This window comes from Acomys russatus, chromosome 8 (assembly GCF_903995435.1).
Source record: "Acomys russatus chromosome 8, mAcoRus1.1, whole genome shotgun sequence".
NCBI classification, from domain to species: Eukaryota; Metazoa; Chordata; class Mammalia; order Rodentia; family Muridae; genus Acomys; species Acomys russatus.
The window spans coordinates 17,086,379-17,103,851 of record NC_067144.1 but is presented as its reverse complement, the minus strand read 5'-3'; the positions used below and the strand labels follow the sequence as shown (position 1 = coordinate 17,103,851).

The 17,473-nt window shown below is 48.2% G+C and overlaps 1 protein-coding gene across 1 annotated transcript in view; it reads right to left on the bottom strand.

Moving 5' to 3' along the window:
• Positions 1-14,215, bottom strand: part of Muc4 (mucin 4, cell surface associated) — a 31,999-nt gene extending 17,784 nt beyond the window's left edge. Inside the window, exons 1-9 of the mRNA XM_051150543.1 lie at positions 10,961-14,215; positions 9,953-10,729; positions 6,867-9,760; positions 6,501-6,629; positions 4,996-5,129; positions 3,971-4,135; positions 2,696-2,851; positions 1,859-1,989; positions 152-240 (exon numbers count right to left, since the gene is read on the bottom strand). Of these exons, the coding sequence (XP_051006500.1) occupies positions 152-240; positions 1,859-1,989; positions 2,696-2,851; positions 3,971-4,135; positions 4,996-5,129; positions 6,501-6,629; positions 6,867-9,760; positions 9,953-10,729; positions 10,961-14,169 (7,684 nt within the window). The 5' untranslated portion in view covers positions 14,170-14,215. The remainder of the gene's footprint in view (positions 1-151; positions 241-1,858; positions 1,990-2,695; positions 2,852-3,970; positions 4,136-4,995; positions 5,130-6,500; positions 6,630-6,866; positions 9,761-9,952; positions 10,730-10,960) is intronic.
• Between the last annotated feature and the right edge of the window lie 3,258 nt (positions 14,216-17,473).

Here is a 17,473-nt window from a genome sequence, read left to right as displayed (position 1 = left end):
GCAACGCCAGCTGCAGATGCACCCACAGGTAGCCAGCCTGCGCAGGACGCTCTTCCAGGTAGTGAAGAGGCCACGGCTGTCTTGGATTGTAATGACTAGGGGAGCAAGGGGAAACTGAGGCCAGCTCTTATATGGTGGGTGGCACTTTTACCTAATTTGGAATTCAGGAATCGATCTGGACGGTACTTCTCCAGTGCTGGCCGGAATGTCAGCGGGCTGTTTTCAAAATGCCCATCGCCACTGCAGGCAAAGGAAAGACTCTCAGGCCTCTGTGACCCACTTGGGCTCTCTGCTCTCATTTGGAAAGCTACTCATTCCTTTAGTCTGTCAGTCAACTCCTGCTAGCCCCCAGTCAGCAGCTGGTAGCCTACGACTCAGTCAGGTAGGCAGCCAGGTTGAGCCATAAGTCCCCCATACTAAAAAGGAGAGAAGGAAGAGAAAATGGGTGGGGGCGGGGAGCTTCTGCTTTCTCCCGCGTCTGATCAGATGATAGCGAGATGCCAGCAGGCTCCCTCGGTTACACAAGGCCTGTGAAAGCAACAGAGTTGAGACCGGGTTTCCCTTTGTTTACCTTGAAGCTATCTAAGAACACGCCTCAAGGGATGGTTCGAGGCCGGTGTCTGGAGTCAGGCAATCCCTTTCTGTTGGTTCTGTCACTCACTAGCTTGGCAATCATGGTTATTTAGCACGTCTGACTTTGGGTTTTTTGTTTGTTTGTTTGTTTTGTTTTTTTGTTTTTTTGATACAGGGTTTCTCTGTGTATCCTTGGCCGTCCTAGACTCACTTTGTAGATGGCTGGCCTTGAACTCCCAGTGATCGGCCTACCTCTGCCTCCTGAGTGCTAGGATTAAAGGCGTGTGCCACCACCGCCTGGCCTGACTTTGGGTTTTATGTCTGGGTAAAAGGGACTTCAGTTGTGACTACATCACAGCATTTTAAGACTTCAGCACAGTGACATTTGGAAATCCCTCAGATCTGAGTGGAGACCAGATTCAAGGTCCAGCCACTTCCACGGTCACGGTGTGGGTCCAGGATGGAAGGAAGTCTGCCACAGCAGCCTCGGTGCCACTGCAGGAGCATGCCCACAGGAAGTGACTCCTGATCTTTGCTGTACTGTCACACGGGCTAGAGGACAAATACATGTGCGACACCTCTGTTGTGTACACTGATGGTGTGAAATTGCTAGCTACCTGGGTAATGCCACGTGACTGTAGGGCAGCCTGAACACACCCTATCTGTGCCACTCACCATCTGTGGCAATTACCCAGTAACAGATGGTGATGACTGTCACACCAATTGCCACTCAAGCAGGTGGCTGGGAGCTGTTCTTTCAGAGACTTTGCCTCCTTCATGTACAGGAGTCCACACTGCAGTCAGCGAAAGCCACCCTCCGCCCATTTCCCTGTCCGTCTAACCCGCAGAGTGTCAAGAATCACAAGTTCCCATCTTGGCTGTCTGTGATTTGGTGTCCACATTGCACTTTGAAGCTCTGACTTTGGGCAAATTACTAATCTGCTTGAACCTAAGTTGTCTTACCTATAGGAGGATGGTCTTATCTATGGGACAGTGCTCAACTATCATGGGTGGCTGGGATCAGCAAAATAAACAAGGAAGGAAATAAATAAAGCACATGTGTGTGTAATAAGTGGCCACTAGCCGAGAGGTCAATTAATGTCAGGGAAAGCAAGGAGGTCAAAGGTGGAAGCGACTCCAGTGCACAGGTGGATAGAAACAAGGGCAGAGTGAATGGAGGCCTTTTCATCAGAACAGCTACGTCTTCAAGAATAGGATGGGAGTGTGAGCGGGGAGCCCTTATCTCTCACAGTTGAGTGCTGACAGCCAGCCAATCCTGTCCTACCTGGAGAAGCCCATGAGGACTTGGTTGTGCAGACCCTGGGTCACATCCCACTTCATGCCATCGCTCTGGTAGAGAAACAGGGCGTAGGATGTGCTCCCATCTGTGGAGAGGATGGCTTGGTACGTATTGGTCTGGAAGTTGGCGAGAGACAAACAGACATCTATGAGAGACCTGAGGTTTCCTCTCCGGGTTTCCACACACCTCTGACCAGAGGCAGGCATTACCACCTGGCCCACCCAGGCTGGACAGGTTGGCAAGTTTGCTGTGGTTAAGGCAACATTTACCTTGGGTGTGGAAGCATTTAGCCTATGTTCCCTCTTTGCAACTTTTTTTTTTTCCAGAGAGAGGAAATAGAGAGCTGTGGGGTTGCAATCCAGTTAGAAGAGGGCATGTTAGAGAGAGAGAGAATTGTAGAAACCTGAGAGGTCAGACAAGACAGCAGAGCTGAGAGAGGCCTCCTCATCTCTCCCTCAGGGATACGTAAGGGGGTGGGTGCTCCACTTGTGTGGTATGGAGGAGCTGCTCATGCCCTTTCAAGGCAGGTGGTCAGTAAACTGTTGGTTGATATTTGTGAACTGTTGTACTGATATTTTACTATTGGAAAGGAACGTCGACTCATACAAGTCACATGAAGTCGTCAGTCCACGGACCTTCTTGCCTGTAAACGCAGTTGAGGTTTCTGACTTAAGGCAAGCCTGGCCCACTGCGAGTGCTCAGCACACAGGGCTCTAAGGGATAGCTATAACCAGCAGTGTTGGGGAATGGTAGCTCCCACCTAGGACGGTGAGATGTCTGGCTCCCAGCAGAACTGCAGGGAGCTGTCCAGGATCCACTCACCCCAAAGCTCCCCTGGGCAGGGTATGCGGGAGCATTGACCCAGGTGACTTTAAGTGTCCACTTGGCTTTGTAGCTCCAGTCACCTGTGAATTCCCTAATCAACGTCTCCACCTTCGCAATTAGCCAATTGTTTCCACCATAAAATGTGTTGTATTCCTAGAAAAGGAAGGTGGGGTAGAGTGAGGAAATAAGGGTCCCTTTCAATGCCTGTAAGGCGGTGGTTCTCAGCCTGTGGGTTGTGACCCCTTTCGGGTGTCGAATGATGCTTTCACTAGGGTCACATATCAGATGTTCTGCACACCAGATATTTACACTATGGTTTATAACAGTAGCAAAATTACAGTTATGAAGTAGCAATGAGGTAATTTTATGACAGGGGAAGGGGACATCACAACATAAGGAACTGTATTAAGGGGCCACAGCGTCAGGAAGGTTGAGAACCACTGCCCTAACGGCTCCCTGCTTCCTGCTTTGGGTTGCTATTCACTGCAGTGCCCATGGCTGCCTGTGCATCTATCTCTTCCCCACGTCTGAATGTTTTACAAATTCTTTGGATTTTAAGAGCAATTTACATTTAGGCTGTAGGAAAATCTGGGGCCTGTGAAGTAGAGGATCCCTACCCAGAAACTCAAGCCTTCTAGAAATGAACTGATGCGCCTCTTAGCTCAAATTGGCTAGGATGGTGTAACCAAATGTGTCCAGTTTTACATTCCTATGTCAAGCTTGTAACTCCTTAAGGACAGGTACGGCTCTGTCCAACTTTGGAACCTAGGTAGTGCCTTGTCAATGGTCGGCACATGAAACGTATTCGCTATGACAGCTACTGCTACATACTTTCACAGGCTGGCAATCTTTTTGTTTGTTTGTTTGTTTGTTTGTTTTTTGAGATAGAGTCTCTATGTAGGCTTAGCTGTCCTGGACTTGCTTTGTAGACCAGGCTGGCCTTGAACTCACAGTGATCCACCTGCCTCTGCCTCCGAGTACTGGGATTAAAGGCATGCGCCACTACGCCTGGCTCAGGTTGGCAATCTTAACTTAATTCAGGAGTGTTGAGGGGCAGGGGTTGTTCTGTTTGACCCAACCTCCATCACTTGGTTGGAGCAGGGTGTTCCAGAGTCTTCTTAGAGTTCTGTCTCGACTTCCTCCCCAGCCTGTATTTAAGCTTCAGTCCCTTCCCACACAAGTCTAGAGTGTGACGTAATGTCCTTGAAGTGCCTTTGATCCCTCCAGGCAGGATGCCGGGAGCTCTGGCTGCCAAGGCCTCGAATGACCCACCTGGTAAAATATGGTTCCCTTGGAGCTAGAGAAGTCAGCGTCATCCCAGAATGGGGCCACCATGGCCACACGGTCGCTTCTTGTGAAGCCTCTTTGAGGTGGGTTGGGGTAGGAGAAGATGTCGTTGTCTGACTCCGGGAAAATGATCTGGCCGTTATCTGTGATCTGAACACAAGGGTTCTTGGTTAAGGAGAGATGAGGAAAGGATTATCCCAGTCTAGGACCAGCTCCTCAGAGCAGCTCCCCCTAAGAGCCTGTCTGTGCAGAGAGAGGTAGCAGCCCTGATGGTCGCCTTGCCCACTTTTTGCCTTCCAGGAGAACTCTTTACCTAGTAATCTCCCCACATGCTCATCCCACCAGAACGTCCTTGTATCAGTCCAAAGGAGTGGGCTGTGTCCTGTCTTTGTGGTGCATCCCAGCCTTCGTCAGAGCAAAGCCTTCTTGGTAAAGCGCCTCACCCTATCTTGAAGCTTGTGACAAATCAGATGAGAGAAAAAGACACCATGCCCTCATTTCCATGACTGTGGTGAGCTCTCTCTGGGTGTCCCTCCTCCTGTTTCTGAGGGCAAGAGGAGGGGGGAATCACCATTCCCAGGGAATCAGGAAATAACCACAGGAAATAGAGATGGTGTGAACCAATCAAGTTTCTAAGCATAGCGTCTTCCTCATAAAATTAATAATAATAATAATAATAATAATGATGATGATGATGATGATGATAATAATAATAATAATAATAGAGTTTGGGAAACAACCATGATCTCTTTTCCTAGGTAAGGATATTTTTGGTCACACGGGCAAGAAGGCGTGGCTTCCTTCAGGTTTCCCCAACTAGAAACTTCGTCATAAAAGAAAGCTACGAAGGTGTTTTACAACAAAGGTAACATCCACTCTCTCCTCTGCATAGTCATGGGCCATCTCCAAGCCAGGCAGAAAAAAACAAAAACAAACAAACAAAAAAAAAAAAAACAGGGCCCAGAGAACACAGGCCACAGACTTGACACAAGTGCTTCCGTCAGACTCACGTAGAAGGAATCACGTAGGGACGAGCCGAGGGGGAATCCAATCAGGAGCTGGAAGATCGGTGAGGTAAAATCCACAGTCCTGGCAAACAGCTGCCTGTCACCAACTTGAACCCCGAAGGGGAAGAGGGAGATGCCTAGGCAAGGACGGAAGAGAGAGCAAAGTCCTTTACCTCCTTTCAAGTTCAGAAGGATCCTGAGAGAGCGTCCGCCCCCTAACCGTCCTCTCACTCCCTTCATCTCCTCTTCCTGAAAGCGCCCCTGTACGCCCTAACTCTTCGTTCTGCCTCAGGTCGCCTTGTTTATCTCTCAGCTGGTACCCTCATCCTGACATTACAATCCCGCTGTCCCACCATAGGACATTCTCTGATCCAGAAGTCAGATCAACTAAACGGTGAAAAGACGAAACTCCAAAAAGCAGCAAAGCTAGTCACATAGAGACTTTTTCATAAAAAGGCACTTTGTTCTGGCAATGACATTTCTTCAGATCAGTTTGAAGACACCTCCCTCCCCCGAGAATTGCCCTCAGCCACCCTAAATATCCTCGGGTTGCCGTTTGGGAAACCTTGTCCTAAGTGTTTCCCAAGTGGATCTCACTCTACACTGGCATGGCCTAGATTGGTGTAGCACAGTCTCTCGGTTTCCTCACTAACGCCTGGCTTGCCCCTCCCAAATTTATCTATACCACCCCCACTATGCAAACCTACATCCTTCCTGGTTTCCTTACCCACACGGCTCTTGTACACAGCAGCCTCTCAGTCACCACTCTTCACACAAGGACCATCTTTTCGCTCTCATGGCTTCGTTCTAGCTGCTCAGACCACCTGACCCATCTAGGGTGCTCCCCCTTCCCCCAGCTCTCACCAGGAAGCTTCCTGTTCGCCTCCATCCTATTTCCACACCCCTTACAGGCCTATGAGTGTTTGTACCTAGTTTCCTGGCCTTTCAGGAACAGTTGATTGGTCCCTAGCTCCGTCTCCCAGCCCAATGTAAAGCACCAAATGGCCTGCAATCTCTAATCCCAGAGAACAGAGACTGTGAGTTAAGCAAGCTGGCTGAGCATTTCTGTCTGTCATCTCTCTAGACCAGAGGTTCCCTCCCTTCCTGATGCTGTGGCCTTTTAATATGGCTCCCCATGTTGTGGTGACCCCCCCCAACCACACAATTAGTTTTGTTCTACTTCATAACTATAATTTTGCTGCTGTTATGAATGATAACATAAATATCTGCGTTTTCTGATGCCCTTGGGTGACCCCTGTGAAAAGGTCATTTGACCCCCCAAAGTGTCACGTCCCACAGGTTGAGAATCGCTCGCTGTTCTAGAGAGAACACAGGGAAAAGGTGGATTATTCATGGCCTTGGTGGGACAGAGTAGGAACCCAAAGAATTGGCTCCCTCAGCTACACACAAGACTAAACTGGCAAATGCCGTGTAACAAGCACAGCCACAACCTTTCCGTCTGGCTCGGGAAGAACGCAGAGAAGTTCTGCCATATTGGTATAACTCACCTTGCCCTGGTATGGTAGGGAGTGGGGCCACAGTTGAGCTGGAGGCTGTGGATGTGCTGGGAGTAGTAAAGGTCACAGAGGTCGCGGAGGGTGGCGTGCTTGTGTCATTGTCTGTCTTTGTGGTCATTCCTGGACATGTAGGGAAAAGAAGACAGGAGGGGGTTTTATATCAGAGGACATGAGGGTCACTGAAAAGGAGGAGATGGGAGAGACAGCTGCAATATTTGTCTTTATACTGGTCAACAGCCAGTGCTTCCGAGTACAAGCGTAGAAGAAGGCAGAAGGATTTGGGAGAGGGGAGCTAGTCACCATCACCATGGAGAACCTCACCTCACCCTTGCCTGTAATGCTAGGTAGATGATTCACCTGCGGAGGATGTCCCACGAGAAAAGGCCTCTGTCACGTTTGGTCCAGGTAAAGGGGATGAATGGCTTTTTGTGGTCACCGCTGTGAGGACGCTGGTTTGAGATACGCTGGAGGTCCCCACGCTTTCTGTCCAGTGACTCTGAGAATATGTAGACGACTGCTGAGGAGAAGTGCTATGCATGACTACTGTTGATTGTCTAGCTAGAGTTGTGCTTGAGACTCTTGTGGTGAGAACTCTGAGACTTCCAGTCACATGTGCAGGTGTGTGCCCTGTGACTACTGAGGTAGCTTCTGTGGTGGGTGTATTTGAAGGTGAGCTGCTAATGCTGGCAGCATGTGGGGTGGTTGTTTCCCCAGGAGAGTGTGTTCTCTGAGAAACACTCCATGTCAGAGTGGGTCCATTTGGGGAGAATGAAACAGTTGATGTGGGCACCTCTGGGAGAGTGATGGTTTGAGGTTTGCTGCTGGTCTCTAGGCTTTCAGTAGATTGTTTCTGAGAAAGTGTTGACAGTTCCTGAGTAGATGTGATGGGTGTTGACAACGCTGACAGATCCTGTGATGAAGGTGTTGTGGAGCCCTGTGTGGTGGCAGGTGTAGAACCTGTTGTAACTACTGCAGTTGTGTGTCCTGTGTCTACTGAAGTAGCTTCTGTGGAGGGTGTACTTGGCATTGAGCTGCTGATGCTGGGAGCAGGTGGGGTGGTTGTTTCATCAGGTGAGGGTGTTCTCTGAGAAACACTCCATGTCAGAGTGGGTCCACTTGTGGAGGACAAAACAGTAGATGTGGTCACCTCTGTGAGGGTGATGGTTTGAGGTTTGCTGCTGGTCTCCAGGCTTTCAGTGTGTTGTTTCTGAGAAAGTGTTGACAGTTCCTGAGTAGATGTGATGGGTGTTGACACTGTAGAGAGTGTCTGTGCTGAAGGTGTCTTTGAGAATTCGGTGGTGGAAGGTAAAGGACCATGAGTAACTACTGCAGTTGTGTGTTCTCTGTCTACTGAGGAGGCTTCTGTGAAGAGTGTTGTGGTGAACATGTCTGCTGTACTTGGCGCTGAGCTGCTCACACGGGGAGCATGTAGGGTGCTTGTTTCCTCAGGTGAGGGTGTTCTCTGAGAAACAGTCCATGTCAGAGTGGATCCACTTGGGGAGGACAAAACAGTAGATGTGGTTGTCTCTGTGAGGGTGGTGGTTTGAGGTTTGCCGCTGGTCTCCAGGCTTTCAGTGTGTTGGTTATGAGAAAGTGTTGACAGTTCCTGAGTAGATGTGATGAGTGTTGACAATGCTGACAGATCCTGTGATGAAGGTGTTGTGGAGCCCTGTGTGGTGGCAGGTGTAGAACCTGTTGTAACTACTGCAGTTGTGTGTCCTGTGTCTACTGAAGTAGCTTCTGTGGAGGGTGTACTTGGCATTGAGCTGCTGGGAGCAAGTGGGGTAGTTGTTTCATCAGGAGAGTGTGTTCTCTGGGAAACAGTCCATGTCAGAGTGGGTTCACTTGGGGAGGACAAAACAGTAGATGTGGTCACCTCTGTGAAGGTGGTGGTTTGAGGTTTGCTGCTGGTCTCCATACTCTCAGTGTGTTGTTTCTGAGAAAGTGTTGATGACTCCTGAGTAGATGTGATGGGTGTTGACACTGTTGAGAGTGTCTGTGGTGAGGATGCTGTGGAGACTTTTGTGGCGGTTGTTGTGGAGCTTGGAGTAATCCCAGGAGTTGTGTTTCCTGGAGCAGAGTCTGTAGAGGGTGCTGGGCTGAGCACCTCTGGTGTGGTTGAGGACACATTACTGACACTGGAATCAGATGGGTTGGTTGTTTCATGTGGAGATGATGTCACTTGGGACTTTGTTGGTGTGGGAGCTGAGCCACTTGAAGAGGACGAAGGAGCTGCTGTGGGCACCTCTGTGAGGGTGGTGGTTTGAGGTTTGCTGCTGGTCTCCAGGCTTTCAGTTTGTTGTGTCTGAGAAAGTGTTGACAGTTTCTTACTAGAGGTGATGAGTGTTGATACTGCTGACAGATCCTGTGATAAAGGTGTTGTGGAGCCCTGTGTGGTGACAGGTGTAGAACCTTGAGTAACTACTGCAGTTGTGTGTCCTGTGTCAACTGAGGTGGCTTCTGTGGAGGGTGTTGTGGTGAACATGTCTGGTGTACCTGACACTGAGCTGCTCATGCTGGGAGCAGGTGGGGTGGTTGTTTCATCAGGTGAGGGTGTTCTCTGGGAAACAGTCCATGTCAGAGTGGATCCACTTAGGGAGGACAAAACAGTAGATGTGGTTGCTTCTATGAGGGTGGTGGTTTGAGGTTTGCTGCTGGTTTCCAGGCTTTCAGTGTGTTGTTTCTGCGAAAGTGTTGATGACTCCTGAGTAGATGTGATGGGTGTTGACACTGTTGAGAGTGTCTGTGGTGAGGATGCTGTGGAGACTTTTGTGGCGGTTGTTGTGGAGCTTGGAGTAATCCCAGGAATTGTGCTTCCTGGAGCAGAATCCGTAGAGGGTGGTGGGCTGAGCACCTCTAGTGTAGTTGAGGACACATTGCTGACACTCGAATCAGATGGGTTGGTTGTTTCATGTGGAGATGATGTCACTTGAGACTTTGTTGGTGTGGGAGCTGAGCCACTTGAAGAGGATGAAGGCACTGCTGTGGGCACCTCTGTGAGGGTGGTGGTTTGAGGTTTGCTGCTGGTCTCCAGGCTTTCAGTGTGGTGGTTCTGAGAAAGTGTTGCTGACTCCTGAGTAGGTGTGATGGATGTTGTTTGTTCCTGTGATAAAGGTGTTGTGGAGCCCTGTGTGGTGGCAGGTGTAGAACCTTGAGTAACTACTGCAGTTGTGTGTCCTGTGTCTACTGAGGAGGCTTCTGTGGAGGGTGTTGTGGTGAACATGTCTGGTGTACCTGACACTGAGACTGAGCTGCTCATGCTGGGAACATGTGGGGTGGTTGTTTCATCAGGTGAAGGTATTTTCTGGGAAACAGTCCATGTCAGAGTGGGTCTACTTGGGGAGTTTAAAAAAGTTGATGTGGTCATCTCTGTGAGGGTGTTGGTTTGAGATTTACTGCTGATCTCTGTGATTTCTGTGTGGTGGTTCTGAGAAAGTGTTGACAGTTCTTGAGTAGATGTGATGGGTGTTGTCACTGTTGACAGTTCCTGTGATGAAGGTGTCATTGATTCCTGTGTGGGGGCAGGTGTAGAACCTTGAACAACTATTCCAGTTGTGTGCCCTGTGTGTACTGAGGTGGCTGCTGTGGAAGGTGTATTCGGCATTGAGTTGCTCACACTGGGAGAATATGGGGTGGTTGTTTCATCAAGAGTGGGTGTTCTCTGGGAAACAGTCCATGTCGGAGTGAGTCTACTTGAAGAGGACGAAGGAGTTGATGTGGGCACCTCTGTGAGGGTGGTGGTTTGAGGTTTGCTGCTGGTCTCCGTGCTTTCAGTGTGTTGGTTATGAGGAAGTGTTGACAATTCCTCAGTAGAGGTAATAGGTGTTGACACTGTTGACAGTTCCAGTGGTGAAGGTGTTGTGGAGACCTGTGCTGTGGCAAGTGTAGCACCTTTAGTAACTATTGCAGTTGTGTGTCCTGTGTCAACTGAGGTGGCTTCTGTGGAGGGTGTTGTGGTGAACATGTCTGGTGTACCTGACACTGAGCTGCTCATGCTGGGAGCAGGTGGGGTGGTTGTTTCATCAGGTGAGGGTGTTCTCTGGGAAACAGTCCATGTCAGAGTGGATCCACTTAGGGAGGACAAAACAGTAGATGTGGTTGCTTCTATGAGGGTGGTGGTTTGAGGTTTGCTGCTGGTTTCCAGGCTTTCAGTGTGTTGTTTCTGAGAAAGTGTTGATGACTCCTGAGTAGATGTGATGGATGTTGACACTGTTGAGAGTGTCTGTGGTGAGGATGCTGTGGAGACTTTTGTGGCAGTTGTTGTGGAGCTTGGAGTAATCCCAGGAGTTGTGTTTCCTGGAGCAGAGTCTGCAGAGGGTGCTGTGCTGAGTACCTCCAGTGTGGTTGAGGACATATTGTTGACACTGGAATCAGATGGGTTGGTTGTTTCATGTGGAGATGATGTCACTTGAGACTCTGATGGTGTGGGAGCTGAGCCACTTGAAGAGGATGAAGGTGCTGATGTGGTCATTTCTGTGAGGGTGGTGGTTTGAGGTTTGCTGCTGGTCTCCATACTCTCAATGTGTTGTTTCTGAGAAAGTGTTGATGACTCCTGAGTAGATGTGATGGGTGTTGACACTGATGAGAGTGTCTGTGGTGAGGATGCTGTGGAGACTTTTGTGGCGGTTGTTGTGGAGCTTGGAGTAATCCCAGGAGTTGTGCTTCTTGGAGCAGAATCCGTAGAGGGTGCTGGGCTGAGCACCTCTGGTGTGGTTGAGGACACATTACTGACACTGGAATCAGATGGGTTGGTTGTTTCATGTGGAGATGATGTCCCTTGGGACTTTGTTGGTGTGGGAGCTGAGCCACTTGAAGAGGACGAAGGAGCTGCTGTGGGCACCTCTGTGAGGGTGGTGGTTTGAGGTTTGCTGCTGGTCTCCAGGCTTTCAGTTTGTTGTGTCTGAGAAAGTGTTGACAGTTTCTTACTAGAGGTGATGAGTGTTGATACTGCTGACAGATCCTGTGATAAAGGTATTGTGGAGCCCTGTGTGGTGACAGGTGTAGAACCTTGAGTAACTACTGCAGTTGTGTGTCCTGTGTCAACTGAGGTGGCTTCTGTGGAGGGTGTTGTGGTGAACATGTCTGGTGTACCTGACACTGAGCTGCTCATGCTGGGAGCAGGTGGGGTGGTTGTTTCATCAGGTGAGGGTGTTCTCTGGGAAACAGTCCATGTCAGAGTGGATCCACTTAGGGAGGACAAAACAGTAGATGTGGTTGCTTCTATGAGGGTGGTGGTTTGAGGTTTGCTGCTGGTTTCCAGGCTTTCAGTGTGTTGTTTCTGAGAAAGTGTTGATGACTCCTGAGTAGATGTGATGGGTGTTGACACTGTTGAGAGTGTCTGTGGTGAGGATGCTGTGGAGACTTTTGTGGCGGTTGTTGTGGAGCTTGGAGTAATCCCAGGAATTGTGCTTCCTGGAGCAGAATCCGTAGAGGGTGGTGGGCTGAGCACCTCTAGTGTAGTTGAGGACACATTGCTGACACTCGAATCAGATGGGTTGGTTGTTTCATGTGGAGATGATGTCACTTGAGACTTTGTTGGTGTGGGAGCTGAGCCACTTGAAGAGGATGAAGGCACTGCTGTGGGCACCTCTGTGAGGGTGGTGGTTTGAGGTTTGCTGCTGGTCTCCATACTCTCAGTGTGTTGTTTCTGAGAAAGTGTTGATGACTCCTGAGTAGATGTGATGGGTGTTGACACTGTTGAGAGTGTCTGTGGTGAGGATGCTGTGGAGACTTTTGTGGCAGTTGTTGTGGAGCTTGGAGTAATCCCAGGAGTTGTGTTTCCTGGAGCAGAGTCTGCAGAGGGTGCTGTGCTGAGTACCTCCAGTGTGGTTGAGGACATATTGTTGACACTCGAATCAGATGGGTTGGTTGTTTCATGTGGAGATGATGTCACTTGAGACTCTGATGGTGTGGGAGCTGAGCCACTTGAAGAGGATGAAGGTGCTGATGTGGTCATTTCTGTGAGGGTGGTGGTTTGAGGTTTGCTGCTGGTCTCCATACTCTCAATGTGTTGTTTCTGAGAAAGTGTTGATGACTCCTGAGTAGATGTGATGGGTGTTGACACTGATGAGAGTGTCTGTGGTGAGGATGCTGTGGAGACTTTTGTGGCGGTTGTTGTGGAGCTTGGAGTAATCCCAGGAGTTGTGCTTCCTGGAGCAGAATCCGTAGAGGGTGCTGGGCTGAGCACCTCTGGTGTGGTTGAGGACACATTACTGACACTGAAATCAGATGGGTTGGTTGTTTCATGTGGAGATGATGTCCCTTGGGACTTTGTTGGTGTGGGAGCTGAGCCACTTGAAGAGGACGAAGGAGCTGCTGTGGGCACCTCTGTGAGGGTGGTGGTTTGAGGTTTGCTGCTGGTCTCCAGGCTTTCAGTTTGTTGTGTCTGAGAAAGTGTTGACAGTTTCTTACTAGAGGTGATGAGTGTTGATACTGCTGACAGATCCTGTGATAAAGGTGTTGTGGAGCCCTGTGTGGTGACAGGTGTAGAACCTTGAGTAACTACTGCAGTTGTGTTTCCTGTGTCAACTGAGGTGGCTTCTGTGGAGGGTGTTGTGGTGAACATGTCTGGTGTACCTGACACTGAGCTGCTCATGCTGGGAGCAGGTGGGGTGGTTGTTTCATCAGGTGAGGGTGTTCTCTGGGAAACAGTCCATGTCAGAGTGGATCCACTTAGGGAGGACAAAACAGTAGATGTGGTTGCTTCTATGAGGGTGGTGGTTTGAGGTTTGCTGCTGGTCTCCATACTCTCAGTGTGTTGTTTCTGAGAAAGTGTTGATGACTCCTGAGTAGATGTGATGGGTGTTGACACTGTTGAGAGTGTCTGTGGTGAGGATGCTGTGGAGACTTTTGTGGCAGTTGTTGTGGAGCTTGGAGTAATCCCAGGAGTTGTGTTTCCTGGAGCAGAGTCTGCAGAGGGTGCTGTGCTGAGTACCTTCAGTGTGGTTGAGGACATATTGTTGACACTGGAATCAGATGGGTTGGTTGTTTCATGTGGAGATGATGTCACTTGGGACTTTGTTGGTGTGGGAGCTGAGCCACTTGAAGAGGATGAAGGCGCTGATGTGGTCATTTCTGTGAGGGTGGTGGTTTGAGGTTTGCTGCTGGTCTCCAGGCTTTCAGTGTGGTGGTTCTGAGAAAGTGTTGCTGACTCCTGAGTAGGTGTGATGGATGTTGTTTGTTCCTGTGATAAAGGTGTTGTGGAGCCCTGTGTGGTGACAGGTGTAGAGCCTTGAGTAACAATTGCAGTTGTGTGTCCTGTGTCTACTGAGGAGGCTTCTGTGGAGGGTGTTGTGGTGAACATGTCTGGTGTACTTGGCGTTGAGTTGTTCATGCTCCGAGCATGTAGGGTGGTTGTTTTATCAAGAGAGGTTGTTTTCTGGGAAACAATCCATGTCGGAGTGGGTCCACTTGGGAAGGACACAACAGTAGATGTGGTCATGTTTGTGAGGGTATTGGTTTGAGGTTTGCTGCTGGTCTCCAGGCTTTCAGTGGGTTGTGTCAGAGAAAGTGTTGACGACTCCTGAGTAGAGGTGATGGGTGTTGTGTTCGTTGACAGGACATGTGTTGGAGTTGTGGTTGAGAATCCTGTAGCGACAGATGTGGAACCTTGTGCAACCATGGGTGATGTTTGTCCTGTGTTACTTGTCTTCCTATCCATAGAGGCTGTTGAGATGAACACGTCTGAGGCTGTTTGAGGTATGCTGGTGGTGCTAGACAGGGATGACGACGCCTTCTGTGTTGTTGATGGAGGAAAAACTGTTGTTGCTAGAGCGTTTCCTTTAAATAAAACAAACAAGGGCCTCATTACGCTGCAGAGTTTAGTTTAGTGAAATGGAAAGTTCCAACCCGATTCTTTCATATATCTAACCATCTTTTTAAATTTCTGTACAGAGTGATTTCTGTAAGGCTTTGCTTATTTAAGCACATCCATTAATTCTGCTCATGGGCACACAGCAATTTACTGATAAATACTGCAGTAGCTAAGTTGTAATGGTGCTTTGCTTCCGTTATAGATGTTTCGGTAAGATAATAGTAACATCTCATGGATCCCGTGAGCCCTCTACTTTCCTCGTGCTAAGCTTGGATGCCGAGAACCATATGCCACAGTCTGCAACGCTACCTGATTAAACCATGCACACAGATCATGCCATCAAAAGCTCTCCCATTAAAGCCGGGTGACTTGAGCATAACAAAACCCTGTCTTACTGGGCTTCTAGTCACTGCTAGAGGTTCCCAAAAAAATGTTTTCTATTAATATTTTTTTGTAATGGGAAGGGAAGAAATCAATGTAGTCATGGATCCAGCTTGCCTTGGTTGCATGCACCTTCAGCAACACAGGTGGAAAATTTTTACATGTTCTTCTTTCTCAGAGGAAAGGAACACAGAAATGCCTAGGGCCTATAAGAGTCATAGTGTAAGGAGATTTTTTTTTTAAATCACAACAGAGGCTTAGAGAATGCCCTATTCACAACATTTTATCTATGAGCAGTGACCTGTCTCTCTTACAGTGTATGTGGCTTGCAGAGGACCTTCTGGACAGCTTATTTTCCAGTATAAAGGAGAGAGACAGACACAGAGAAAGAGAGCAACAAAGTGAGTAGATAAATGCGTACGCAAACAAGAATTGGGCAGATATTACAAACGCCATGCACGGGTTAAGAATGCATCAACTGGGGCTGGCGAGATGGCTGAGCAGTTAAGAGTACTCTCTGCTCTTCCAGAGGTCCTGAGTTCAATACCCAGAAACCACATGGTGGCTCACAACCATCTATAATGTGATCTGACTCCCTCTTCTGGTGTGCAGGTGTACATGCAAGCAGAACACTGTATATGTAATAAATAAATCTTTTTTTTTTAAAGGAATACATCAACTGTTTAATGTACAGAGCATGCTTACATCCACTCATGTCTCTGGTTTTCACTACATCTGTGTAAATAAGGATCATTATCTCCATTTTCCCAATGAGAAAGTAAAGGCTTCTCAGGGACCTGACTTTTCCAAAATTCCCAGCTCTCTGTGGGAAACCAAGCCTAATACGCAAGTTCCTAGTCTCCACCTCCGAGTTCTCCACTTTCTTCACTGCCATGGTGGATGTTTGGGCAACGAGACACCACAGAGCTCAGTGTGACATACTTCGTCAGAAGAGGACGAGGAGGGAGCTCAGCAATACGAGCAGAATCGCGGCAGCAAGGAGATCGGAAAAGTGCATAGACTTGAAGGATTCATTCAAAGTATCCAGAGGTCTCGTGCCCTAAAGAGTGTGACCTCCAGGACGAAGGCGCTGTTTTCTCTAAGGTGCATATGCCAATTGTTTGGGGCGACTTCCCTTCACAATGTTTGAAGGTCTCTGTACTGTCAGTTGTTGGCTGCTGTGCCCATAGGTAGCTAAGTGCTAGCGGGATCTTGGCTGTGTCATTACTATGGTCCATCATCAGCCTTCTATTTGTAAATATTTGTTCTTCCACATCTGCTCAGATAGGAGAAGGTCAGAGAGCCCTCTATAGCCTAGAGGCAATCTAAAATATACTCTGATGTTGTCTTCCTGCCGATTGGTTATAATAAAGATCTAATGGCCAATATCTGCAGCAGGAAGTGGAAGGCGGAACTTCCGGTCGGAGAGAGGAATGCTGGGAGAAGAAAGCCGATGCGAAAGATTCGGAGGCCGACACAGAAGAGAACAGTGGGTGGAAACAGGAGCAGAGAGGTAAAGAGCTAGCCACGTGATGGGCCATAAGCGGGAGTCGTCGGGTTCGGTTTAAACAGTAGCTGGAAGACTGCTCTGGCAAAAGGCCTTAGTTTTAAACTATATAGAAGACCCCATGTCATTATTAATATGACTGGCGGTGCACAAAAAGCCCCCACTATAGACAAATTCTAGAAATTAGGGGATAGGAACAGTGGTTAGGAGCACATACTGCTCTTGCAGAGAACCAGGGTTGGAGTCCCAAAACTCCACAGCCAGCAGCTCAGTCTCCAAAAACTTTAGCCCCAGTGGATCCGAAACCTCGGCTCTCTGCAGGCACCTACACTGACATCCACCCCCCACATACACATACATGATTAAAAATAATACATATAAGCCAGGCAGTGGTGACGCACGCCTTTAATCCCAGCACTGGGGAGACAGAGAGAGGCAGGTGGATCTCTATAAGTTCGAGGTCAGGCTGGTCCACAGACAGTCAGGGCTACACAAAGAAACCGTGTCTCAAACTAAAAAAAAAAAAAAAAAAAAAAAGATATTATTAATAATAAGTATGAACCTTTAAAATATTCTAGATATTGGGAAAGGAGATTGGATTTGAGCAGTGCCTGTGTGGGAATATTATGCGTAACCCTTGTAACATGTAAATCAATACATACCACTAAAATATTTTTTAACTTCTTAATAAAAAGTTATCATGACTAACCAAAATCAAAACACTCAGAGCAGTGATCAGGGTAACTTTTCATGAGCCTGTTAAGTGCTTAGAACTCTGGTAAATACATTCAGGGCTTCCTAGGAAATTTTTCAATACTATAAGTGAATGTTTTTAAAAATCCTATATCACAAATGTCCTTCAATTGAAAAGATGTCATAAATTTTGTAAAACCCCCCCCATAAACTTAGAAATGAAGATTAAATGTTAATATAACTGGGGAGATAAAAGTGGCCAATCTTTCCTGCTGAAGTTATCAAATACTCCTTCCCCTAAAATAGCCCTAAGAGGTTCAGTCAAATGGAGGCATTTCCCTCACTGTCGCTGGGCAAATAGGCCAGAGTACAAAGAAGACGCCTGGGACACTATGTATCTTCTTGGGTTGAGTGAGCCAGAGGCGGTCAACAAATCCTGCTCTAGCTCAGAGATTCAGAGATAAATTCTTTGCAAAAAGACCTGGAAAGGAAAGGAAAAAACAAAAAAAAACAAAACCCTGTAAAGTCAGTCAAACCAAGGAGAGGTGGAGGTGCAGGCTTCAGAATATT